Here is a 25,763-nt window from a genome sequence, read left to right on the forward strand (position 1 = left end):
GAAGCGATCCCCATCCTAATGTTTTGCCACTCCCCTTTTACTTTCCTTTTTTAATTAATTTTACTTTGATGTGTTTTAAACAACTTTTCCCTCCCCAACTTCCCTTTTTTCCATGTACGTTAATGTGAATTCGTCTAGTATTTTTAATATATGATAAAATATTGCTTTTATTTACCTTTTTTAATTGTTTTCTACAATCTTTTTATATTGTACACCGTTTAGACGGTATATCAAAAATAAAGAAACTTGAAACTTGATGCTCAAAGTTAAGATGTATTGGAAGCATCAAAGTGGTGTACAATAATTAAATTTATGGTATAGGAAAGTTAAAAACAAGTGGAAAGAAACTTTAACTAGGACTTTAGCAGAACGAGATTTAGGAGTAATCATCAGTGCAGATATAAAAACTGCCAATCAAGTGGAGAAGGCTTTATCTAAGGCAAGGCAGATATTGGGTTGTATCAATAGAAGTTTCGTCAGCCGAAAGCCTGAAGTCATAATGCCGTTGTACAGGGCCATGGTGAGACCTCATCTGGAGTACTGTGTGCAATTCTGGAGGCCACATTACAGTAAAGATGTGCGCAGAATTGAATTGGTTCAGCGGACAGCCACCAGGATGATCTCGGGGCTCAAGTGTCTCTCGTACGAAGAGAGACTGAACAAATTGCAGCTCTACACTCTCGAGGAACGTAGGGAGAGGGGAGACATGATCGAAACATTTAAGTACCTCACAGGACGTGTCGAAGTGGAAGATGATATTTTCTTTCTCAAGGGACCCTCGGCCACAAGAGGGCACCCGCTCAAGCTCAGGGGCGTAAAATTTCATGGCGACACCAGAAAGTATTTCTTCACAGAGAGAGTGGTTGATCATTGGAACAAGCTTCCAGTGCAGGTGATCGAGGCAGACAGCGTGCCAGACTTTAAGAATAAATGGGATACCCAAGTGGGATCCCTACGAGGGTCAAGATAAGGAAATTGGGTCATTAGGGCATAGACAGGGGGTGGGTAAGCAGAGTGGGCAGACTTGATGAGCTGTAGCCCTTTTCTGCCGTCATCTTCTATGTTTCTATGTAAAGGCATCTCATCTGACCAGTTTCAAGGCTGTCAGTTTTGTGATTTCTCATACTGTACAAAGGTGATTTCAACATATGAGATGATGTCACCGAAGACTGCAAAATGAACACCATGTTTCTGACCACACACACACTTCATCCCTGTGAATGCAATTTAAGACATATGCCTGGATGTCTCGTATAAGACATTGCTAACTTTAGTTAACATAGATGAGAGGAGGAGGAGGTATCTCTTTCCATTTTGATAACTGGCTTTGGTTTCTGACAACTCCTATGACGTTGTCCCAGGGCTTTTGTGGTCCAAGCAGGATAGATCTGCGAGGTTCAGACTGAGAGAGCCAAAACAGCCCTAATTTAATGAGAAACTTAGGTTTTCTGTCTCTCTCTCTCTCTTTTTTTTTTTTTTTTTTTAATATTCTTTATTCATTTTCAAAATTACATTAAGTGTTAAATATATTCATTCAGATTAACATTAACTACATCACTTACAAACAATCATCGATATATTACATAAAAACATATCCCTTCCCTTTTCCCACCCCACCCACCCTTATATTCCATTATCATATAAAACATGTAATAATAAAATTCCCCCCTCCCTACCCCTTGAATCGATAAGTATAAGGGAAACAATTTCAAATTAATCTTTACAATACTTTGTTAATGCTTTCCACACATCCTGAAACTTTCTGTCTCTTATTATTTTGCAGAATCTCCTTGAAGAAGAGATTCACCTGTTTATGGTTTGCTATGCTTGCCGATCCCAGACTTCCCAGCTCCAATACTGAGTCCTCCTCTGCTGTTCTGTCAGGCAGCCATGGGGAACATCCATTCGTATTGCCTAGAAGAGAATATCTTGTGTGCGATATGCCTGGAGGTGTTCAGGAATCCAGTCACAATAGGCTGTGGACACACATTTTGCATCGAGTGTCTTCAGGTTTACTGGGACTACCAAGCTGACTATGCGTTGACACCATGCTGCCCCCAGTGCCGCGAGCTTCATACTTCCCGGCCACGACTCTGCAAAAATACCGTCCTGGCAGACCTTGTGGAGTCTTTAATGCAGTATAAAGAGGGAACAACCGGTCTAGCAATACCAGATCTAGCAGGACCAGGTGATATACCCTGCGATGTCTGTACTTCTGACAAGCAGAAATCAGCCAAGTTTTGCCTGCAGTGTATGGCCTATTTCTGTGAGCCCCATCTCAGACCCCACTATGAGAACCCAGTGTTTAAAAGGCACAAATTACTGGAGGCAGTAAAAGATTTTCAGGTCAGCCTGTGTCGGAAGCACAACAGAATGCAGGAGCTGTTCTGCAGAAAGGATGGCCTTTGCATCTGCTATGCCTGTGCCCTGGAGGACCATCGAGACCACGAGGTTGTGCCTCTTGAAGAGGAGAGAATTCAAAAAGAGGTAACTGGCTTCTCACTTTACTAAGGGGATCATAATCAAAACTTCCCGACATCCAAAATCCCGCTGAAGTCGGCACTTGAACGTCCTAATAGACAGGTTGTCCAAGTGCCGATAATCAAAAACAATTTTCTGGACATCCAGCGGGACTTCTGTGCCACTGTGCATCCAGAGCTGAAAGGGGTGTATCAGGAAGAGTGGTCAGTGCAGTATTTGGGGGGTCTGTGAGCCGGCTTAGACTTAGACGTCCTGGAGGGATAATCGAATGTTTTACTAGACATCCTGGACGAAACATAGACGCTGTTAGACAATTTGAAAACTGGTATAAGTGCCATAAAGGTACCCAAAGTGACCATATAACCACTACAGAGACAAAGTAAAGACCTGCACCCACTCCCCCAGTGTTCACTGACCCCCCTCATACCCCCACAAAGATCAGAATAAAAAAGTACAAAACCTGTCTCCATAACAGCACCACCTGGTATGGGAAAGCCTAGTAGGCCTTCACACAGGTGTCATAAGTGCCCAGGTGGGAGGGTTAGTGAACCATAGAGAGGAGTAGCAAGTCCCATAAGCCTCTCTAACCACTACATTCATGGTGAAATGTTTGAGGCCACCAGAATCCCCCAGAACCTTACTCTACTGTCATGTAGGTGCCACCTGCAGCTATAAGGTCTATTGGGATGGTAGAGAAGTGAATATAGTGGGTTTGGGGGGGGTTGAGGGACTCACCATAACCTATAAGGGGTTAGTGGTGAGATGTACATGTGATACATTTATGTGAAATTCACACAGTGTCCGCTCAGGTGCCCCATAGCTCTGATGCTATGTAGATTACATGAATGGCCCCTCCCATGTCCAAGTGGCTTTGTTCTAGGTGCTTTGGACTTGGATGATATTTTGGTCAAAAATGGGGTTTAAATTTAGACATCCTGGATGCCGGTGGCCAGAACATCCAGATAGATGATTTTTTGAAAACAAAATGATGGTTGGATGTCTAGCGGGTCATCTTTCGAAAATGGCTATTTTTCCATTGATGACTTTGGACGTCTAGTGCTCCATGTCCAAAATCAGACCTAGGCGCACTATTGATTATGCCCCTCCACTTCTTCTAAGTACAGAACAGGAGATCAGTAGATGAAGAAGTGTTGAACCTGGGTTCGGTTCTTATGCTAGAACTCTTCAGCCAGCTACAACTGTGAGTGAAGTAGACATTTAATTCATGGCCTTTGAGTGGGAAGGAATATTACCTCTCTCACAGTGGCAACACTTTATGCTGGCTAGGAAAGTGTGTGCTAGTTTAAGCAAATAGTCCATTGACCATTAGTTGCTATTCTAGAGTGATGAATGCCCAAGGTTTATTGTTCCTGGAAGATGATCAAAAGTTGGATATATTCTAGTCGAGAACAGAATCTGTGCTGTGGCCATTTCAAATTCTACTTGAGGTCATATAGACAAAGGAGAACGGATTTTGCTTGTGATGTCTGACTTTACTTTTGCTTTTGAACTTGTGTTATCATGAACTTCTGATGGAAAAGTTTGCAAATTTGAGGGTTAAAGAGATAAGTGCTACATCATTTTTGAGTAGATGAGGTTATTTGGTGAAGGTGAATGGGAAATTTCCAGGTCTAGACTTCTTTGGGAGGTATTCCAACGGTAGCAGGTGGAGAAAAAAGCCTCGGAATAAATAATAATAATAACTTTATTTTTGTATACCGCCATACCCCGAAGAGTTCTAGGCGGTTCACATTAGTTAGACAGAGATTACAAGTGGTTACATATCAAATTGATCATAGAGTTGCAAACAGCAAGGAGAGAGTAGGTACAAGTGGTTACATATCAATTAGATCATGGAGTTGCGAACAGCAAGGAGAGAAGTAGGGGGGAGAGGAGGGAGACGGGGGGGAGTAGGTCAGAAGGCAGGGGGGAGGAGGATTGAAAAGGGGCATTAGGGGTCTTGGTCTCGGAATAGGTGAATTTTGAGTAGTTTTCTAAAGTCAAGGTAGTTGTAGGCCTTGAGGACCATTTGGGCTAGCCAGGGGTTTAGTTTGGCGGCTTGGAAGGTGTAGGTTTTGTCCAGGAATTTGAATTTGAATTTGTCCAGGAAAGTGACAGTCATAAACATAGGTAGTTTAGTGCTGTCATGAAATCAGTCATTGGCATAAAAAAAACTCCAACCTGTATGACCAAACCTTGCAGCATAGTCGAAACACTCACAACTGGGTTAAAGGCCCGGATTTACAGAACCGTACCAGATAAGTGACCTCTAGTGCAGTGGTTCCCAACTCTATCCTGGAGGACCACCTGGCCAATCAGGTTTTCAGGATAGCCCTAATGAATATGCATGAAACTCCGGAACTTGGAGGCGAGGAGGATGGCAGTTTGAGTGCAGAGCTCCTCTCCCTGGACAATCTGCCTGCTTTTAAATATCAGCAGCAGTGGGAGATCAATTGCTTTTACACCTAAGCAGCAACGGGACCAACCCACCAACCTCTGCAGTCCATTGGAGAGATCAATCTACCTGCTTTTAAATATCAGCAACAGTGGGAAATCAACTGCTTTTTACACCTCAGCAGCAGCGGAACTATCCGCAACTACCAAGAGCACACAGACCCGATCCAACCAAGAGTGTGAGCTCCACCTCCCTCTGCAGTCCACTAGAAAGATCAACTGTTTTTTACACCTAAGCAGCAACAGGACCAGCCACCACTACCGAGAGCCCTTTGCCCTGATCCAGCCAGACAAGTAAGCTCTTCCCCCAGCATTCCGTTGGAAAAATCAATATGCTTGCTTTTAAATATTATCAGAAGTAGGAGATCAACTGCTTTTACACCTAAGCAGCACCAAGACCAGCCGCCACTATCGAGAGCCTTTGTCCCAATCCAGCCAGACGTGTGTGCTCTTCACCATACAATTTGTTGGAGAGATCAATCTGCCTGCTTTTAAATATCAGCAGCATTGGGAAAACAATTGCTTTTACACCTAAGAAGCAGCGGGTACATCCACAACCACCAAGATCCCACAAACCCGATCCTGCCAGGAGCGTGAACTCCTCCCCCTGCAGTCCATTGGAGAGATCAATCTGCCTGCTTTTAAATATCAGCAGCAGTGGAGATCAACTGCTTTTACACCTAAGCAGCAACGAGACCAGCCACAACCACCGAGAGCACACAGACCCGATCCTACCAAGAGTGTGAACTCTTCCCCCCATGCAATCCGCTAAGAAGATCGACTGTCGGCTCCGGGCGGCTTTCCCGCAGAGGAGAGAATCCTGCATTCACCGTGGGCCTCATCTGGGGCAGCCTCCTTGGAGCGGCTGGGGCACGGGCAGTGTGTCTGGGAGGGAATGCATGGATGGGAGAACATCGCAGGGGAGGAGACATAGGCATCCTGGGACTGTCGGCCAGAAGAAGCCCTTTCTGGATACGTCAATCGCTCCTCCTAAACTTACTTGCTCCACTTCATCACTGACGCTGACCCATTCTGCTTCTATTCCTTTCTCTCCTCTCTTCTACCTTCCAAAGTATTTAGATCAATGCTGTCTTTTTAAAATGTTTATTTTATTTTTATTTTTCCTCTAACTCTACTTTTCACTTCACTATTACCCTCCAGGTACTTTAGTTAGATTGTGAGCCTTCGGGACAGTAAGGGAATTTTCCAAGTACCTTTCTTATTTCTAATCTTAATGTATATTTTCTGTAAACCGCTTAGAACCTAACGGATGTAGCGGTATATAAGAAATAAATTACATTACATTACATTACATTACAATTACATTACATGAAGCAGATTTGCATGCCTGTCACTTCCATTGTATGCAAATCTCTCTCATGCATATTCATTAGGGCTAGCCTGAAAACCTGACTGGCCCGGTGGTCCTCCAGGACAGGGTTGGGAACCACTGCTCTAGTGCACCTTAAACTAGGGTTACCAGACGTCCGGATTTCCTCTGACATGTTCTCCTTTTGAGGACATGTCGGGTGATCCGGAGGCTTTTTAAAACCTGGTACTTTGTCCAGGTTTTGAAAAGCTTCTTGCAATGAGCGACATCGGGACGGTATTCGCCCATGCGCAGATTCAACACAGTGACATCATGCGCATGCATATGATGTCATCGTGTCAGACCAGCGCATGCATGAATGCCGCCCGACATCGCTCGTTGCTCATGCCGGTCGAGAGGGCGGGGTGTAGGGCAGACCTGGGGGGAGCAACAGGGCAAGGCTGACTGGAACAGGGTGGGCCTGGGGGCGGGGCTATGGGTCCAGATTTTTCGCTTGGAAAATCTGGTAACCCTACTTTTAACCCAGCTGTGAGTGTTTTTCAACTATGCTGCAAGGTTTGGTCATTCAGGTTGGAGATTTTTTTATGCCAGTGACTGATTTCATGACAGCCACTATATTCTGAGGCTTTTTTCTCCACCTGCTACCGTTGCAGATAGACTGTTATTCGTTCTCTGTGGTTTCAATCCTTATCAACAATAAAGTAGAGTTAGTATTACATTTTAGATGCCACAAAGGAGTGCACAGCATCAATTCTATTACAGCTTAAAGCAGTGGTCTCAAACTCGCGGCCCAGGAGCCACATGCGGCCCACCAGGTACTATTTTGAGGCCCTCGATATGTTTATCATAATCACAAAAGTAAAATAAAACAGTTTCTTGATCATGTGTCTGTTTAGCTATAAATTATAATATTATTATTAAGACTTAGCTAAAAGGAAAGATTTATTAATTATAAAGAGTTTTTACCTCATGCAAAATTGTCATTTCTATAATAAGACATTAACTATTTTTTCTGAGCCCTCCAAGTACCTACAAATCCAAAATGTGGCCCTGCAAAGGGTTTGAGTTTGAGACCACTGGCTTAAAGGCACTGATGCAATGATCAACAGATGAGCTATTGCAAGTGCATTATGATAGCACAAGAGCATCAGTAATTTCGGTAGCCGGTATATATTATAATTGCTGCATTTCTAAGATTCTGTATACTGTAATTTCTCTATCTGCATATTGTAAATCGCTGATTGTCCAGCTCTCTTCAGTTGTAAACCGCCTAGAAGTCGCAAGATTATGGCGGTATAGAAGAATAAAGTTATTATTATTATTATTATTATTATCATGGAACAATCTGGCAGGACCATTGTGGTCACTTTCTGATAATTCAGAAATTTAAAAAGTTATTGAAAACCACCTTGTGTATGGAGGCTTTTGAGTGGGCTGTGATATTTATTATGATTACGTTATATGATTCTATTTTTTTTTTTTTTTAATTTGCATGTCATTTGATGATTATGTTTATATTTTGTAAACTGGGTAGGTTTAAGCGGGTTAGAAAAATTTAAATAAATAAATAAAATGTAAGTTCAGCCGCTCATGTCATCTCAATAGCAGGAGTAAGTGGGCACACCTAAGTGTATCATGCAACACACATAACTGATAGCGTGTCGCTAAGCAAAGCGCCCGTGACATTCCTAGGCTCCACCTACATTAACACTCCACTTGCAGTTGCATGCTATAGGGTAAATTCTATATATGTCTCCTAAAAAAATCGGTGCTGGAAAAATTGTCGCTTGGAGGACCACTAGCTAGTCGGGTTATCGGGATAGCCCTAATGAATATGCATGAGAAAGATTTGCATATAATGGAGGTGACAGGCATGCAAATCTGCCTCATGCATATTCATTAGGGCTATCCAGAAAACCCGAGGTTGAAAATGCTAGAATTTATGTGCACCACTTTATAGAATACGCTTAGAAAGTTGTGAAAGCAAATTATAATTAGTGCCAATGTATTGTCAATAATTGATTGTTAGTTGGCAATTATCAACACTGATTGATTTGTTAGCCAATTAAGATGCAGTATATAGAATCGGGGAGGTATATGATTTGGGTGCACTGTTTATAGAATAACGTCTGGCTGTAACTTCAAACATTGACACCTTTCACACGTGCAACTGCTAGTGGGTTCATAGACAAAATCGCGCAAGACAACGGCGCGCAGACAACTGAGCGCAAGGTTGATGGCACGTCGAAGAAAAGCACTATTTTAAAGGGTTCCGAAGGGGGGTGTTGGTGGGGAACCCCCCTATTTTACTTAACAGACATCGCGCTGGCTTTGTGGGGGGTTTGGGGGGTTGTAACCCCCCTCATTATACTTGAAACCGAACTTTTTGCCAGCGCAATGTCTGTTAAGTAAAGTGGGGGGGTTCCTCCCCCACACCCCTTTCGGAGTCCTTTAAAATAGTGCTTTTCTTTGGCGCACCGTCAACCTTGCGCTCAGTTGTCGGCACACCATTGTCTCGCACGATTTAGTCCCGTCACCCTGCTAGTGTTCTTTAAATGTACCTGCGTTACTGGTGCCCTTCACCACCCTGCCAGGATGCAGAAATAACTCGATGCAGCCAAACTCTCTATTCATGTTAAAGGCCCTGTGGTCACTTTCTCTTTGCAAGGCGGAGGTCAGAAGGTTGCAAGCAAGCGTTCAGAACCAGCTCATGCTAATATCAGACGAACAGGACATCAGACACAGCATGGCCAGCATCAAGGTAAAGCCCTCTACGTATAGATGGTAGGACAGTTGGCTATAGCAGCGTCACCTCATACTGAGATTTTTCTTCACAGATGAGCTGGGAGATTTCCCTGCTTCTTTTTATTTTAAGGTCCTCAAGCTTGATTGCTGCCTAATTTTCCTGATCATTTATCAAACTGTAGGTGGTCTCTACAAACCCCTCTATATAATAACCTCCTGCCTCTATTATCCTTGCCTCCCCATGCTAATATTCAACCCCAAAGTCTCTAACATTTCTGTACCAACATCCATCCCCAGGAGATCCATGGTATTTTAATTGTCCTATAATAACTCTACCAGTATCTTGCCCAGGGAAATCACTGCTCTGACACCATGTGTGTTCACCCGTAGGCAGCCCTTCAGGTGCTCCTATCTTCCTTATGCCAATGTCCAGATACGGAGCGATGTTGCTTGTATCAAATTTTATTTTATTCTTATTTATTTATATTCTGCACTATTCTAATCTAATCTAATCTTCCGTTTGTGAGTCGCACATACCTATACAGGCTCAATGCGACAGATCAAAGAGGAAGGGGAAGGGCATGGAGAAGTGATGGGGTATTTTGAGGATGGCAGGTTTAGTAGTAGAAGTAAGAAGAGGGACCTAGAAGTAGGGGGTGTTATATATACACTAAGACAGTTAATTGTCAAAGAGGTGAGTCTTCAGGATTTTTCTGAATGTGGTGTAGTTTGTCTCTTTCCTGATAGTGTCTGGTAGGTCTATTCTCACAATAGATTCTAGGCAGATAGCAATAATTAAAAAATAAAAAAAAGGTTTTAACAATTTTCTAAAGATATATTAAAAAGAAACGTTTTTTCTTAGTGCAGTTGGAAGATCAATCCAAAGCTTTGTTCCTATAAACTCAAAAGATTTGTTCATCAAAGATTTCAAACGACCCTATGAACTTATAGAATAGCCAAGTCTCACTGACTATTTATACCAGGAGATGGCAGTATTAGCTCCAACGCTCATAATGGGGGGTAAACCTTCTGGTCCCTATCCCTGCAACAATTTATATATAAGTATAACCAATTTAAAATTTACTCAATCTTCAACCTATGTAATTGTTTCAGAAGAGTAGCCCAGTCATTGTTTTTCCTCTAAAAATTAAACGCAGGGCCATATTTTGAAGTAATTAGAGCCTGTATTTTTTTAATTCTGTGTAACACCACAGTATAAAGAATTAGGTAATACAACTGAGACAGTACGATATAGCTCTTACCACCATTTGAAAACTCAATGTCAAACCACAAACCAAAATAATTCCCAGAACCGTAGATTTTTCGTCTAGTGTAAGAATTTCTCCAGTACTCAGTACTATTTTCTGACCAATAAACCCATCTGGTTTACCAAAACAAACTACTTTAATTTTTTGTTTATTGGCTGCCCAATTATCCACTAATGTACCCCCCTCCCTTTTACTAAACCGCTATAGCGGTTATTAGCACAGGGAGCCGCGCTGAATGCTCCACGCTGCTCCTGACGCTCATAGGAACTCTTTGAGCGTTGGGAGCATCGCAGAGCATTCAGCATGGCTCCCTTCGCTAATAACTGCCATTGCGGTTTAGCAAAAAGGGGAGGATAATTAATTACCTTTTGAACAAATCTTAAAGCTTCCTCCATTCTTCATATGTTTCCCCACACTGAGGATAATTCTATGAAACCGATGTTCACTTTATGTGTATACAATAAGGGCCTCTTCTATCAAACTGCGCTAGCAGTTTGTAGCGTGGTGAGCCATGCTGAATGGCCCGCGCTGCTCCCGATGCTCATAGAGTTCCTAGATAGAAGAGGCCCTAAGTTACATGTATATTTCCGGTATGTAGGCACAAGCACTTATACTTTCTCTATGGCTGCTGTAAGTGGTCATGCCTAAATTCAACATATGAATCTGTCCTACATAGCACCCTCCAGGCACCTAAATATGGGCATTCAGTAATAGAACTGCCCTCCACGTGACACGTTTCCTACAGAGACCTTAAATCTACCTACGCTGCTGGGTTTGGAAAATATTTATAGACAATACATGAACAGCCTTCAGAGTCTTGATGCTCGACTCTTGGGAGAAATGGGGCTGATATTCTTCCTATCTATGACAGACTTTTGTAATATGTGTTAACATGAGAACACAGTAGATGATGACGAAAAAAAAGGACCAACGGATCCACACAGTCTTCCCAGTGACTCAGAGGGGAACCAGGCTGGTGTGAGCAACAGGCAGAAGAAGTTGCTCATGCTAGCAAAGATCTACAGAGGTACAGGGGGGGAGGGGACGGCACCCCCACTGACACGGCGGTCTGCACCCCCCACCCCCCTTACTATGCCACAGATGCACATTATAATCTAGCTGGCAGTACGCTTAGATGTGTGAGATCTTAGAGAAGCCTCACAGGAGTCTCCCCAGTGTGTAGATCTATAGGCAGCTGAAAATGCCTGTAAGCTAGGTCCTCAGGCTCATCTTTGTGTTGTTACTCACTTGTTATATAGCTCAGTCCCTGCACTGTGTCCTTCTTCCTGTCCAGAGGCTGGTGCACAATGTTAAAAATGAGGTCAGATGCAGTTTTGAGGAGCTGATGCAAGATCTGGTTCAGCTGCAGGAGAAGGTGATGGACTTCCTGGAGCATGAAGAGTGGGCCGCCGTTGCCAGGTTGGGAGACTGCTGTCAGCAGAGAGAGTTCAAGATAATCGAGCTCCAGCAGAGGCATATGCAGCTCAACAGCTGCATAGGGGAAAGCAGTGATCTGCGATTCCTGCAGGTACAGTGTATGTATCTTTATTATTGATAGCTTAGTGGGGGTCCTATCCTGGCCATGACATAACGGGCCACACCCAGTTGTGGAACAGAGAGAAGTTCTGCTGTTTTCTTGCTGGGATGAATTACATGCTGACCTTGCCTGTCTTCAAATTTATTCACCTTTGTCCCAGTAATCCCCTTCTCATCCTAGATCAGTAGTTCCCAACCCTGTCCTGGAGGACCCCCAGGCCAATCGGGTTTTCAGGCTAGCCCTAATGAATATGCATGAGAGAGATTTGCATATAATGGAAGTTACAGGCAAGCAAATTTGTTCCATGTATATTCATTAGGGCTAGCCTGAAAACCCGATTGGCCTGGGGGTCCTCCAGGACAGGGTTGGGAACCACTGCCCTAGATCCTCAAAGGCTGCCAACAAGTCAGGTAGTTTGTAGGATGTCCATAATGAATGTACATGAGATAGCTTTGCGTACAATAGAGATAATAGGTATTCAAATCTCTCTCATGCACATGCATTAGGGATAACCTGAAAACCTGACCAGTTGGTATCCCTTGAGGACTGAAAGTCAAGGCCGAGGTCACGGATATATGTCCAGAGTTCAGATAACTCCTGGAGTTATTACAATGACTCTAACAAGATATCTTTTCCCACAGGATTTCCAAGCCCTGAAGAGACAAGTGCTCTCTGCCCAGCCCTTGGTCAGCCTGAGGTGCGATGAAAGCGCAAGTTTTATTGGTTTCAGTGAGACGCTGACAGTTATGAAGTCACAGATCGCGAGGACAAGCAACTTCTATTCCAAGGAGCTTCTGAAGGAAGGCAAGTGCAAAACTGGTGCTTTGCCCAAAAGAGAAAACTGCTAGTTTCTATACAGTGTTCACACTCAGAGATACAGTCCGGGGAGGCATTTAAGGAAGGGTCTGAAAAGCAATAGAGAAATTAAATGCGTCTAGCAGGACCTGTGGCCTAGTTAGGGGGAGAGTGTCAGCCCACCCCAGGCATCCTCCTCTCTGCCCCCCCCCTCACTACCGCACGTGCACCCCCCTTAACTTCCCTCTACCTCTAACGTTCACGGCGCGAGCAGCAATCCGAACCAGCCACTTGCGCCAGCTTCGGCTCTTCCTCTGACATCACTTCCTGGACATGTGCCTAGGAAGTGGGGTTGATGCCGGCGCTGCGAATGTTAACGAGGTACGAAGGAAGGGAAAGAGCACGCAGGCGTGGCAGGAGAGTGCGGGGATGGAGCAGGCAGGGGGGGGCAGAGAAGAGAGCAGGGGAGGGGCACCACCAGGCGCCTCTCACCCTCGTTACGCCACTGAGCAGGGCCTTGAATTTATTTTCAGAACATTTACGTCTAAGATAAGAGGAAGACAATCACTCCAAAGCGTGAGGTTCTCTAACGGTACCTAAACAAATGCGATGAAAAGTGGGAATAGTCAAAAAGTGCTGAGTGAATGAATGGAGTGATCTCTAGGAGGGGGGGGATAAGTTGTGACTAAAGAGGTGAAAAAGGAAGGGAGCCCAGAAGACTGGATGTGGTGAGTGCCCTTTTACGAATGCTTAGCGTGTAGACATTTTGGGCCTGATTCTGTAAACAGCGCCTAAACGGGCAGCCACCTACACAAACAGCGCCAGCCACATGTTAGTCACATGTAGGTGCCGTTTAAAGAATCGCAGCTAACTCTATGAGAGTCGGGAGCAGCGCAGAGCATTCAGCGCGCCAGCCGTTGCTTAAAACCACTTTCGCGGTTTTGTAAAAGAAGGAGGGGGGGGGGTCGTCGGTGACTGAGTCATAGCCCGTTTGAAGCGACATTCCTTTCCTAACTCTGGGCTTCCTGACATTGAAGCAGAAAGAAAAAAGTACTTTTAGCTATCAACCACACCAATATACGAGGTACTTCTGAATATTTTAAGTCACAACTTGTAAATATTTTATCAATGACTACTGTTGGTTTACTGCTCTAAGAACATAAGAATTGCCACTGCTGGGTCAGGCCAGTGGTCCATCGTGCCCAGCAGCCCGCTCCCGCGGCGGCCCTTAGGTCAAAGACCAGTGCCCTAACTGAGTCTAGCCTTACCTGCGTACGCTCTGGTTCAGTAGGAACTTGTCTAACTTTGTCTTGAATCCCTGTGGAGTGTTTTCCCCTATAACAGCTTCCGGAAGAGCGTTCCAGTTTTCTACCACTCTCTGGGTGAAGAAGAACTTCCTTAAGTTTGTACGGAATCTATCCCCTTCTAACTTTAGAGAGTGCCCTCTCGTTCTCTCTACCTCTCTAAGACTTTATCTGCTTTGTTGAAGAATGTAGTTCTTTTCCATACCCCATCTAATATAATAAAATGCTAGGCCGCGCATGCGCACTCAAAAGTCGTGTTCCCTGATCCGTCGCGGACATGAGAGTGCGCATGCGCGGCCCCGGCTGCGGCGGCGGCTTTCAAATTTAAAAAAAAAGTTACACAGCTGCGGCGGCCTTCCTCGCCCCCGGCTCTCACTGTGCATGGTACCGGCTCCTCTCTCAAACTGCACCAGGATCAAGAGAGGAGCTGCGGCGGCGGCTTTCAAATTAAAAAAAAAAGTTACCGCAGCGGCACGAGTGCGCATGCACGCTAGACAAGCTTCCCTGCTCTCCACCTCACAATACGAAAGTTTCTTTAGATGCTGACGATCGCCTCCACAAGCCTGCTCCCAGCCAGCCGACGATCGCCTCCACAAGCCGGGACTGGGGCACAAAGAGAGCCTCCTTCCCCCCCCCCCCCGGAACGAACCGAAAAACTGACCCCGCCGCCCGGGATCTGAGTCCTTTGCCACCCCCCCCCCCTTTCCCTTCCCGCGGGCCCGACTGGCGATTTAAGCAGCGTGTGCAGCAGTCTTCACACGCTGCTTCGGGCCCTTCTATTGCCCTGATTTGCTCTGCCGCATCTCTGATGATGTCATCAGGGACGTGCCAGAGTAAATCAGGGCAGTAGAAGGACCCGAAGCAGCGTGTGAAGACTGCTGCACACGCTGCTGGAATCACCAGCTTTGTAGTCGGGACCGCAGGAAGGGAAAGGGGGGTAGAGGAAATGCTAATGCTGCTGCACAGGGCACCCGTTAATGTAATGGGCTTGCTTTCGGGAGGGGGTAGAGAGACAGAAGGGGGCCACGGAGAGACAGTCAGGCATGGAACAACAGATAAATACAGGTAGGCAGGGGGCCAGGGAGAAAGACAGAGAGACATACAGAAAGAAAGACAGGGGGCCAGGAAGAGAGACAGACATAAAGAAAGACAGACAGGGGGCCAGAGAGACAACAGATAAATACAGGTAGGCAGGGGGGGGCCAGGGAGAAAGACAGAGAGACATACAGAAAGAAAGACAGGGTGCCAGGGAGACAGATATAATAAACACAGACAGACAGCAGAGAAAGAGAGAAAGAAACCTCCCCCCCCCCAGACAAACACTAGCCAAGGATGGAGAGAGAGAGAGAAAGAATGACAGACAGGGGGCCAGAGAGAGAGACAGACAGAAAGAAAGACAGACAGACAGACATCTATTCTAGCACTCGTTAATTTAACGGGCTTAAAGACTAGTGTACTATATTATACTTATTTGTAAACCGCTCAGGTAGTTCACTCACGAGCAATGTTTCAAATCTATTTTATTGATTAAGCAAGACAGTACAATCTGCACAAGCAAAAACAGTAAAGCAAAGGCAGCATTTGAAAATAATACAACCATTGTGGAATGATAATCATGTTATAAAGGGCAATACGCCCCCGAAGAGACAGAGGAAAGGACACACCCAAGCGAAGCTCCGTAGATTGTAATAAGGGGTCCAAATTAACGCTTTGCAAAGTACAATAGTTAGATCTGTAGGTAAACAAATCCCCAGATATTTAAGCTTGTGATCTGCCCATTTAAGCGGGAAACGCTCAATATGTTATTAAAATAAATAACATAAACTTGAATAGCGGTCTTTTGCACATGCTAAGCCCATTTCTAGCATGACCATGAATTAGGGCTTTTTTGCTAACTGTTGCATTTCTAGCTCTGCGCTAACGTTAGCGTTAGAGCACGACCATTTTAAAAAAGTGTAGGAGGCGGTGAGGTGCACTAACAGCTCCCGCATTATGGATTTAAAAAAATGTCAGCATGCTAGCTGACCAAGTTTCAAGTTTTATGAAAAAAAATTTTTATACCGCTCAATCAAACTTCTAAGCGGTGTACAAATAAGTACTAATGAGGCACAGACTGATTAGCAGATCCGTGCCCAACCACCACTCCAACACCCCCCTCCCTCAAAAATACAGAAAAATAAGTACCGCATGCTTAGCATGTGCAGATGGCTTTCGTGAGTCCTGCGTTAAGCCATTTTTGCGGCATTAGGCGTGCATTAACTCAGTTTGGTGAAAAGGGCCCCTTAGTCCAGTCATTGCAATGAGAGTCCATGGCCGAGGACTCATTCAGAACACTGCAATCATAGGCCTTAAATCTGACCATTGCACAATGAATGGGACCTGTCGGTGGCATAGCAGGGGTGAGTGGCGGCCCTATCCCTCCCTCTTCCCCATGCGCACCCCTTTCCCGTATCTTTTGTATCTTTGGTGCGAGCAGCCACGAAGTTTATGTATTTATTTATTTAAAACTAGTCTTATAGCCCGTTACATTAACGGGTGCTAGAATATGTGTGTGTGTGTCTGTATTTCTTTCTTTCTCTCTCTCCTTAGCCTGTTTCTGTATTTCTGTATTTCTTTCTTTCTGTCTTTCATTTTCCTCCCAAACCTGAAACATCTGTATCCTGCTACCTGTCACCTTTGTTTTTTTCTCTCTCTCTCTCTGCATGCAGTTCTTGGCCATTTTTCATTTGCGGGCTTGGCTTTTCCCTGTCCATCATTATACCCCCTTCCCTTCCAAAATCTTATTTTGCAGAGCCAATAGGCAGTCCTACCTTCCAGGGTCACTTCTTTTAACAATGTTCTGCCGGTGGAGCACAAACCACTTCAAAGGGAAGTCACAGAGACCTGGAAGAAAAATCCACCTCTTCACTTCTTTTCCTTTCCTGCTCAGGGGGATAAGACATTCTCTCATTGGCTCTGTAGGAGCTTGCGCACTCCCCCCCCCCCCTTCTCCGCATGGCAAGGTGTTAGGTTCCTGTCAGGACAGACTTGGCAGAGGAGCTCCACCACTTTCGCCCAGACCGGCTGCGAGCCTCAGCCGCCTGCGAGCGCTGGCGCGATTTCTTTCAAACCGTGAATGTGGGGCTGAAGTTAAATTTTCCGAGTCGCGAGTGTGGGGCCGAAGTTTAATTTTGAATGTGCCATGGCGGCTCCCCTCACCGGCCAACCCTAGCGGAAACAGGAAGTCGTGAGAGAGGGCGGGCCGCAGTGGACAGAAGACGGCAAAGCCAGCGTTAGCGAGGTGCAGCGCTTTTCTCAATTTAAACGCAGGTGAGCCAGTGAGAAGGAGGAGGCTTTGGCGGTGGTGGTTTTGGCGGTGAGTGTGGGTGGGAGGGGGGAGTCGCCGGCTGTGCTGTGCTTTCGCGATTTCTCTGGCCGCCGCATACGCACTCTGACCACAGACCTACGGATCAGGGATCACAGATCACTCAGGTCTGAGTGCGCATGCGCGGCTAGCTTTTTATTATATAGGATTATTTGTAGCCCGCCTATCTACAAATCTAGGTGGGGCACAATGTAAACATACAAAATCAACAAATGACAAACAACCAAACGTAATAGCAATACAGTAAACCCCCGCGAATTTGTGGTATTTTCCAACCGCCTCTTCCTGGTACTAAAGTCATGGTTGCACCAATCAGGAGCTGCTTTGACACGCTATCTGGCGTGTCAAAGCAGCTTCTGATTGGTGTAGCCTGACTTTAATACCAGGAAGAGGCTGTCGGAAAATACTGCAAATGATTTTCAGCACCTGCCGTGCCCCAGCTGCCCTCTCCTGCCTTTGATCAACTCCTAAACCGCATTTGCGGTTTTTCAAAATTCACAGGACAGACAAGGAAAAATGCTTAAGTGCCTGAATAAATTAATGTAAAACCATTCTGAGCTCCCCTGGGAGAAGGGTATAGTAAATTGAATAAATAGTGTGAAAAGCTTCAGCCTCTGATAACCAGAGCTGGTATTGTGACATCATAATGCCTCATTCTAGCAATACCTAAGAGCCAGCCTCATCAGCGATGTCACAGTGGCTTCATTGTTCTATACTTGGCTCACTTCTGGTATTGTATTGGAGAAGAGTCTGGCGCAGTGATTAAAGCTACAGCCTCAGCACCCTTGTGACCCTGGGCAAATCACTCAATTCTCCATTGCTGCAGGTACATTAGATAGATTGTGAGCCCCCTAGGACAGATAGGGAAAACCACTTAGATAACCTTGATAGGTGGTATATAAACACCTAATAAACTTGAAACTTGTATCAATATTCCTTTCTTTGAAATACTCATCACGTCTGATCAGATGTACTGAGCATTTCTCACCTAGATGTCTTTTCATACATCTGATCCTTCATTTTATAACTGTATCTCACTGTATTTTTTTAGGACTCGTTCTCAGAGCACACGAGATGTTGCCACCAGGATTGGCAAGGGAAATGCTCCTGCAATGTAAGCATGGCTTTTGCTCATTTATTTCTTATTAGGGCTTGCACATGTCTTGCGGAAGGCCAGCCTGAAGCACAGAGTGAGTACTGGAGACTAAATCCCTCCCGCAGGCTCAAAGACTCTCCCATTTATGTCAGCCTACATCTGGAACCTGACTTCCATTTGGTAAGCCACCTTCTCTGGAGCAGTAAGAGGTGCCAGCTTGCAGTGATAATTCTCAGGAGGAGAAAAAAAAGGAACTGGGTCAAGGCAGGTTCCGCCTTGCACTTGTGCCGCACTGGAGAAAGGTGCACAAGAAAATTAAAAGATTCCAGGCCAGTTATGATAGGTTCCAGAACAGTGACAGTCAGTGACCTGGCATGACCTAGATGGGAGTGGCTCCAGCTGATGTTTCTGAATCTCCCAGTGGCCAATTATGGTGCAGCTAACCTTCGTGAATATGCCCTAACCTGTCATTTTATTCCATCTGTGAAGAGACAGGTACAAAGTCATCATCAGAATTAAACCAAACAGAAATGAATACTGACCCTATTTATAAGATTTTTCCTATAGCCAAAGACTGGATATTGACTTTTTGAGAATAGAGCCCTAGGAACATTCTTGATTTAATCAATTTGAAGCATTGGGAATTAAGAGAGAATTTTAGGCACCGGGACAAAGCCTGCCCTTATTTTTAACCTGTGAGCTTTGTACCAGTTTTCAAAGCAGAAGTATCACATTCTTTTCACTTTGAAACTTGTTGCAGGTAAAAAGTCACTTGCTACATTTATTTTTCCCCCCTCAGGTGCATTTTTATAGGAAAGGTACACACCTAGATGTGAAAATACCATCTACCCACATCAAAGAACACACAAAGATTTGAAAATACCCTGTACACACATAATTTTCTCATCTAAACTAAATATGCTTCCAGAAATGCTTTCTCTCAGGGTGGAGAACAGTCCAACCACTGTGGGACAGCCAGGGCTGATTTTCTGGCAGGTTAAGCTTGTCGGCCCAAACTCAAACTGGTGCCTTTTTCCCACCAGATACAGGTTGTACCTCTCAAACTGGTACACCCTAGAGAATGACACGGTGACAAAATTCATCACCGTTCCCGTCCCCGCGGTAAACCATTTTCATGTCATTCTTTAAGGAGAGAGGGAAGAATCAGAGTATGAATGGCCACAACCACTGACCCGCAAGCTTTGCTTTGAAGAATGCTGGTGTAGAAGGACTGAGGTTGAAACAGACACTACAGAATGACAGTCTCTGGTATCCAGAGCAGATATTGTGATGTCATAATGCCTCATTATTTCCCACGGTTATCCGCGGGGACGGGAACGGTGATGAATTTTGTCACCGTGTCATTCTCTAGTACACCCCCTCCCCTGCAGCCTTTTAGTTGCTCTGAGGTAGGATGATTTTCACAGTGAAAGAACAAAGTTAATATGTTTTTTGTCAGCATAAAACCCTTGAAAATGCTTACCTGGTGCACTCAGAGAAAGAAGTGCTTGAACAGTTTTGTTTTTTCTTTTGGGGTGGAGGGGGGGGTTTATCCAGCACAATATGGTGCAATAAGATAAGAAGGAAATCTCACGGTGCAAGTGTGAGATAAGAACACCTTTCGTGTTCTGTACTTGCAGCACTGTGTACATGTTATTATAGATTTTTATTATGAGATAGAGCTGCGTAACTTCAATATGGTTTAATTGAGATCCCTTATCGCTCTCTACAGGGTACGTTAATCTTTGCTTTGATGGAAGAAGTGCCAGCGGGGAGCTGCTGCTATGCCAAGAGAACAACTGCGTGGTTAACATGGGCATCCTGCTGGAATCCAGCTCCTCACCCCCTCTCGAGGGTTTCAACTACTGGCCACAGGTCCTGTGCATCCAGGGCCTTTGCCAGGGAAGATTCTACTGGGAGGTGGAAGTCACCGACTCTTGGCTCTGCCTGGGGCTCACTTACCGCTATCCACCTACGGTGACATGCCACAACATTTCGTACCTCATCGGGAGGAACAGCCACTCCTGGTGTCTGGAATGGGACTCATTGCAGTTCTCTGTCTGGCATAACAACATCCAGACCTACCTGAAGGGCGAATATTACAGGATCATTGGGGTTTACGTAGATACCGAAGCAGGCTACCTCACTTTTTACGGCGTCGGCGATACAGTGAATATCATTTTTCACTTCCTCACCCGATTCAAGCAACCACTGTATCCAGCCTTCATGGTAAGTGCTGAAGCATCCGTTACATTAAGTCAGCTACCAACATAAAAGTCCGCCATCGATACGCACTACCGTGGGCTGCAAGAGAGGATGTATGAATCCATCTTTATCACCAATAAAGATCCTCTTCTGTAGTCACTGTCGTGTTTCCATTATCAGTAACAGATTGCAAACTTCCTGTTAGGTCTGGATTCACAACTGCACGTTATGAAGTCAAAGGGGAATCCTTAGTCAAAGCAAACATCTGGATCGTTTTCCAGTTTTCAAAACTTATATCGAAGGAAACAGCTTAGATATCAATCATACACTGAAAACAATTTTCACTATATGAAAAAGATAACTATAATTGGTATGTATAAAAAAGATTTGCCAAATAGGCTGCTATTCCGGTAGAGAACAACTGGTCAGTACTAGAGTTCTGCACGGGAATGGGGATTGCGGGAATCCTGCGGGTCCCGCAGGGGTCCCGCGGGAATCCCCCCTAACCCACGGGAATCCCCCCTAACCCACGGGACTCCCACGGGGACCCCCCTCTGGCCCACGGGACTCCCATGGGGATGGAAGACTTTGGAAGCAGGGTTCGTCCATATAATATAATGGACACGTCAGCCTTAGCAAAAGAGGGGGGTTTATAAGTTAATTACCTGAACAGAAAACAAAAAAAGGGTTCCACCAAAGAGATTCCACAAGGAAAACAGCAGCGCAAACACAAAAGAAACTGTGGAATTGATGATCCTGTCAGAAGTAATTGCTGCTTTTTATGGGGACAGGCGGGGATGGAGGTAATTCCTTGCGGGGATGGGTGGGGATGGAGTGTATCCTGATGGGGACTGGTGAGGACGGAGAGGATCCTGGTGGGGACGGGCGGGGATGGGTGGGATTTCTGCCTCCGCGCAACTCTCTAGTCAGTACTGGCTTAACCATTAGGCAAGATTAGGCAGTTACCTAACGTACTAGCTTTGGGGGGGGGGGGGCAGCAGGAAGCAGCTGAAATCAATGCAATACACTAGTTAATGACAATCACAACTATCATTACTTGTATCTATAGGAAGATTTGCAGTTTTCAAATAGGGATTTATGTAGGAAAATTCCTACTTTATGACATACAATTATGTACTTTTACATGGTTCTGGGAGGGATGGTGCTGATATCATTACAGTTGTTGAATTTTATTATGACGGAGAGCTAAAAGCCTATACAAGTTAATGGGGAAGAGAGGGGGGGTCCAGTGGTAAAGTCCATTAGTTAGTGTTCAGTAGACTTGAACACAAACTAGTGGTAACTCAGGTTCATAGAGGGAAGGTTCATAGACTATTATTAAGATAGACCTCGGGAAAGCTACTGCTTTTCCAAGTAGCATAAAAACTGTCTATTTTAGGATCCTGCCAGCTACTTGTGACCTAGATTTAGAGAATGACACGGGGATAAATTTTTCCCCATCCTCATGGGAACTCATTTTCCCATCCCGGCAAGTTCTTTTACTGTCCCTGCCCCATTCCTGCAAGCTCTGTCCTCATCTGCACAAGCCTCAGACACTTTAGAATCCTAAGTAGCAACATTGTAGAGCTCAGTTTGTGATGTCATAATGCCTCATTCCACCAATGCCTAAGCTCCATCCTCATTTGCACAAGCTTCAAACACTTTAAAATCATAAGTAGCAACATTCTAGAGCTCAGATTGTGATGTCATAATGCCTCATTCCACCAATGCCTAAGCTCCATCCTAATTTGCACAAGCTTCAAACACTTTAAAATCATAAGTGTTTGAGGCTTGTGCAGTTAAGGCAGAGCTTACAGGAATGGGGCAGGAACAGGGACAGCAACAAAACTCGCAGAGATGGGAAATTGAGTTCTTGCAGGGACAGGGACAAATTTGTCCCCGTGTCATTCTCTACACTGCACCACTCTAGAAATCATAATGTAGTAAAAATGAGCCAAGTAAAGGACAGTCAAGCCATTGTGACATCACTGATAAGGTTGGCTCTTATTGGTGGAATGAGGCATTATGACATCACAATACCAGCTCTGGTTATCAGAGGCTGAAACTTTTCACACTATTTATTTATTCAATTTTCTACACTGTTCTCCCTAGATTAGCCACTTATGCAAATAGGAAACTGGGCTAGATGGACCTTTAGTTTTACCTAGTATGGCAGTTCTTATGTTCTCCCCTACATTTCTCTGCTCCCTCCACCTGTGCCATCCTCTCCAAACCTTCCAGAACTTCCTCTGCCATTATTATAGACATCACTACAGCCCAAACTCGGGGTTGTTGTTTTTTTGCTGATTCCTGCCCCAAAGGCTTTTCTGCAATTTGTTCCTTCTTGCCCGCAAACAGTGCAATCTACTAGCTCTCGCACAGAATAGCGGAAGCAACTGCTCCGTGGCATCTTTGTTCACAGGCCCGATTTCTTTCACTTCACTTCCTGTTTAACAAAATCAGGCCTGTAAAGCGATAAGCCACAGAGCACCCTGCTTCTGCTGTTCTGTGCACGAGCTGATAATTTGGGCTGTCAGCGGATGGGAAGGGGGAAATTGCAGAAAAGCCTCAAACAGTGCTCAGAGGTTAAACTACAGTGCAACCCCTCAGATCCCACAACTGGCACTGTTCAGGTTTGGCAGGGTGCACGTGCATTGCTGGCTTGAAAGAGTAAGGGATACAGAAGGGGTAGATAGGAAAGGTGGAGGACAGAAAGAAGGAAGGTGAAAGAGAAAGATCAGGAGTAAGGAAGAGGAGTCCTGTAATGTATAAAAATGTTATTTTGGCCTGCTTTCCCTAGTACCTGGGTTGCCTCCCCTCTGCCCCCTCAAATTCTTTTGTCTAGAGACGCCACTGGCCATTGTAGTCATCGATCTGCTCTCTTTCACCCAATCATATTGCTCAATGTTGCCATTAAGATGGTCACCTTCTAAAAATTGTTCTGTGGGGCATTTCAGAATTTTGGATACAGGAAAATAACGTTGAGCTCACGCAAGTGAAGGCATGGACAGAAATGAATCTGAGACACTTCTAAAAGAGAAATTTCTCTGATGCAGCAGTAGAGAAACTGGTGCCTTCCTTGGGTTATATGTGAGATAAGCACCCTGTTATTATTTGGGAAAAGAAGGGAAGGGGTAAAATGCAGACCTCATGGACCTTATGGACCTCGTGGATCTAAAACTGCATGTCCTTAAAAATCTGAGGTCTGTGCCACTTGTAGTTTCTGGCTCTGACAGACCTCTATGACATTTTAGCTCTGACGGATCCTAATGCTTTTCTCTCCCTATGCTAAGACTAGTGGCAAAACTTTTGAACTGAGGTCTGTGCCACTTTTAGTCTCAGCATAGGGAGGGAAAAGCATTAGGATCCGTCAGCGACTAAAAATGGCATAGAGGTCTGTCAGAGCCAAAGACTAAAAGTGGCGCGGACCTCAGATTTTTAAGGATGTGCATTGTGCAGTTCAGATCCATGAGGTCCGCGAGGTCAGATGCACTGCAGACCTTTGCACACATTTTTTTAACCCCCCCCAATCCCCGTTATTTGCCATCCAGTGTCATTGTGGGGGCTTTCAGGATCAGTGCGGAGGGAGAGATCTGGAGGAAGGGACGATCGGGCTAATTAGCAAAAGCCACGGTGCGCCTCCTCCCTCCTTAGCCATTAGGGAAGGCAGAGCCGGGGGCCTGAGCTACAGGGAAAGCGGTGGAAAAAGGGTCTGGGTAAAACAATCTAAAAGGCGGGCTTGTCAATGCACGGACCTCAGATTTTTAAGGACGTGCGGTTTTAGATCTGCGAGGTCCGCGTTTTACCCCTTCCCGGAAAAGAAGATTAACTTATAGTAAAGCTTTTGTGTAGACTGCGCGATTTCCTGAAATTGGTGAATGGGTTCAATTGAAATGGGGGCTGGATTTATGCAAATTGTGGCTCCTAAGACGTAGAATTTAAGAACTCCCACCCCCCAATTAAGTAGGAAGGTCATTTTAAGTTTAATAATTTTCAGTGATAGAGAGGGACAGTTAGGGAAAAATGCTCGAGTACCTGAACAATTTGTAATCCGCATAGAATTGTAGGATTATATTTATTTAAAAAAAGGTACATTAGATAGACTGTGAGCCGGCTGGGACAAATAGGTAAAATGCTTGAACACCTGATCAGTGGCATAGCAAGGGTGAGAGGCGCCCTGGGTGTTGGCGCTCCTCTCCTGCCCTCTTCCCCATCCCTCCCCCTCCCCCCCCCCCCGCCACACATGCGCTCACCCCTTCTCATTCCCAGAACCTTTATAACTTCTTTGACGCAAACAGCATGTCGGTGTCGGCTCGCCTTCTGACACCGTGTCCTAGGCGCAGGACCCCGAAGTAATGTCAGAGAGCGTGCGCCGACGCCAACGCGGGCAGCAATGTCGCCCGCACCAGAGAAGTAAAAAAAGGTATGGGGGAAAGCAAGGGGCACGCAGCAGGGGGAGGAGGAGGGGCAGAGAGGAGGAAGGATGCCAGCACCCCTATGTATGGCCGTTTGGTGGAGGATGGGCAGGGGAGGGCTTCAATGGCTGGGAGGGTGTAGATGGGCTGGAGTAAGTCTTAACAGAGATTTCGGCAGTTGGAACCCAAGCACAGTACCGGGTAAAGCTTTGGATTCTCGCCCAGAAATAGCTAAGAAGAAAAAAAAAAAAAAAAATTTAAATTGAATCAGGTTAGGCAGACTGGATGGACCATTCGGGTCTTTATCTGCCGTCATCTACTATGTTACTATGTTAAGTCGGCGCCCGGGGCAGACCACCACCCCACTTTCTGCTTAATACACCGTGTCCAAGCAGTATATCAAATCCCACTCCCAAACCTAAAGCCCTAAACTGGCAGCTTGTCTGGCATACACATAAATTGTAAATCTGGCCCCGAACTGAGAGAGGTTTATTAGTCCTGTGGTTATATAAGTCCCAGCTCACAGTTTTACCACATGGCAGTAGTGTAGAGGTATGAAAAGTTTCTGAGGTCTTTTTCTTTCAGTGTGCGAGTCTGCTGTTTTATGGCAAACGGCTATGTTTGATTCATTTGTGATTTAAAAAAAAAAAGCCCTAAAAAAAATGCAAGCGAGCTCTCCCCACCACAACTCTTGTGTGCTGGCTTCAGGGAGTGGTGTTCTTGGCTGCTGTCCCATCTCCTCCCTCCTAGCAGGAAGGCTCCTGCTACT

The 25,763-nt window shown here is 45.2% G+C and overlaps 1 protein-coding gene across 1 annotated transcript; it reads left to right on the top strand.

Moving 5' to 3' along the window:
* The first annotated feature begins 1,890 nt into the window (after window positions 1-1,890).
* On the top strand, window positions 1,891-20,648 carry LOC117367907 (E3 ubiquitin/ISG15 ligase TRIM25-like). Its single transcript, XM_033960989.1, has 6 exons — window positions 1,891-2,487; window positions 8,934-9,026; window positions 11,573-11,806; window positions 12,457-12,619; window positions 18,330-18,392; window positions 20,107-20,648. The coding sequence occupies exons 1-6, from the start codon at window positions 1,891-1,893 to the stop codon at window positions 20,646-20,648; spliced, it is 1,692 nt and encodes a 563-aa protein (XP_033816880.1).
* Window positions 20,649-25,763: the final 5,115 nt, after the last annotated feature.

The sequence above is a fragment of the Geotrypetes seraphini genome, chromosome 10 (genome assembly GCF_902459505.1).
Source record: "Geotrypetes seraphini chromosome 10, aGeoSer1.1, whole genome shotgun sequence".
Taxonomy (NCBI): domain Eukaryota; kingdom Metazoa; phylum Chordata; class Amphibia; order Gymnophiona; family Dermophiidae; genus Geotrypetes; species Geotrypetes seraphini.

Coding starts and splice junctions, on each gene's coding strand:
- LOC117367907 (XM_033960989.1), top strand. CDS start 1,891: ATGGGGAACATCCATTCGTATTGCCTAGAAGAGAATATCTTGTGTGCG. Junction 2,488..8,933: donor AGGAGAGAATTCAAAAAGAG/GTAACTGGCTTC, acceptor TCTCTTTGCAAG/GCGGAGGTCAGAAGGTTGCA. Junction 11,807..12,456: donor GTGATCTGCGATTCCTGCAG/GTACAGTGTATG, acceptor CTTTTCCCACAG/GATTTCCAAGCCCTGAAGAG.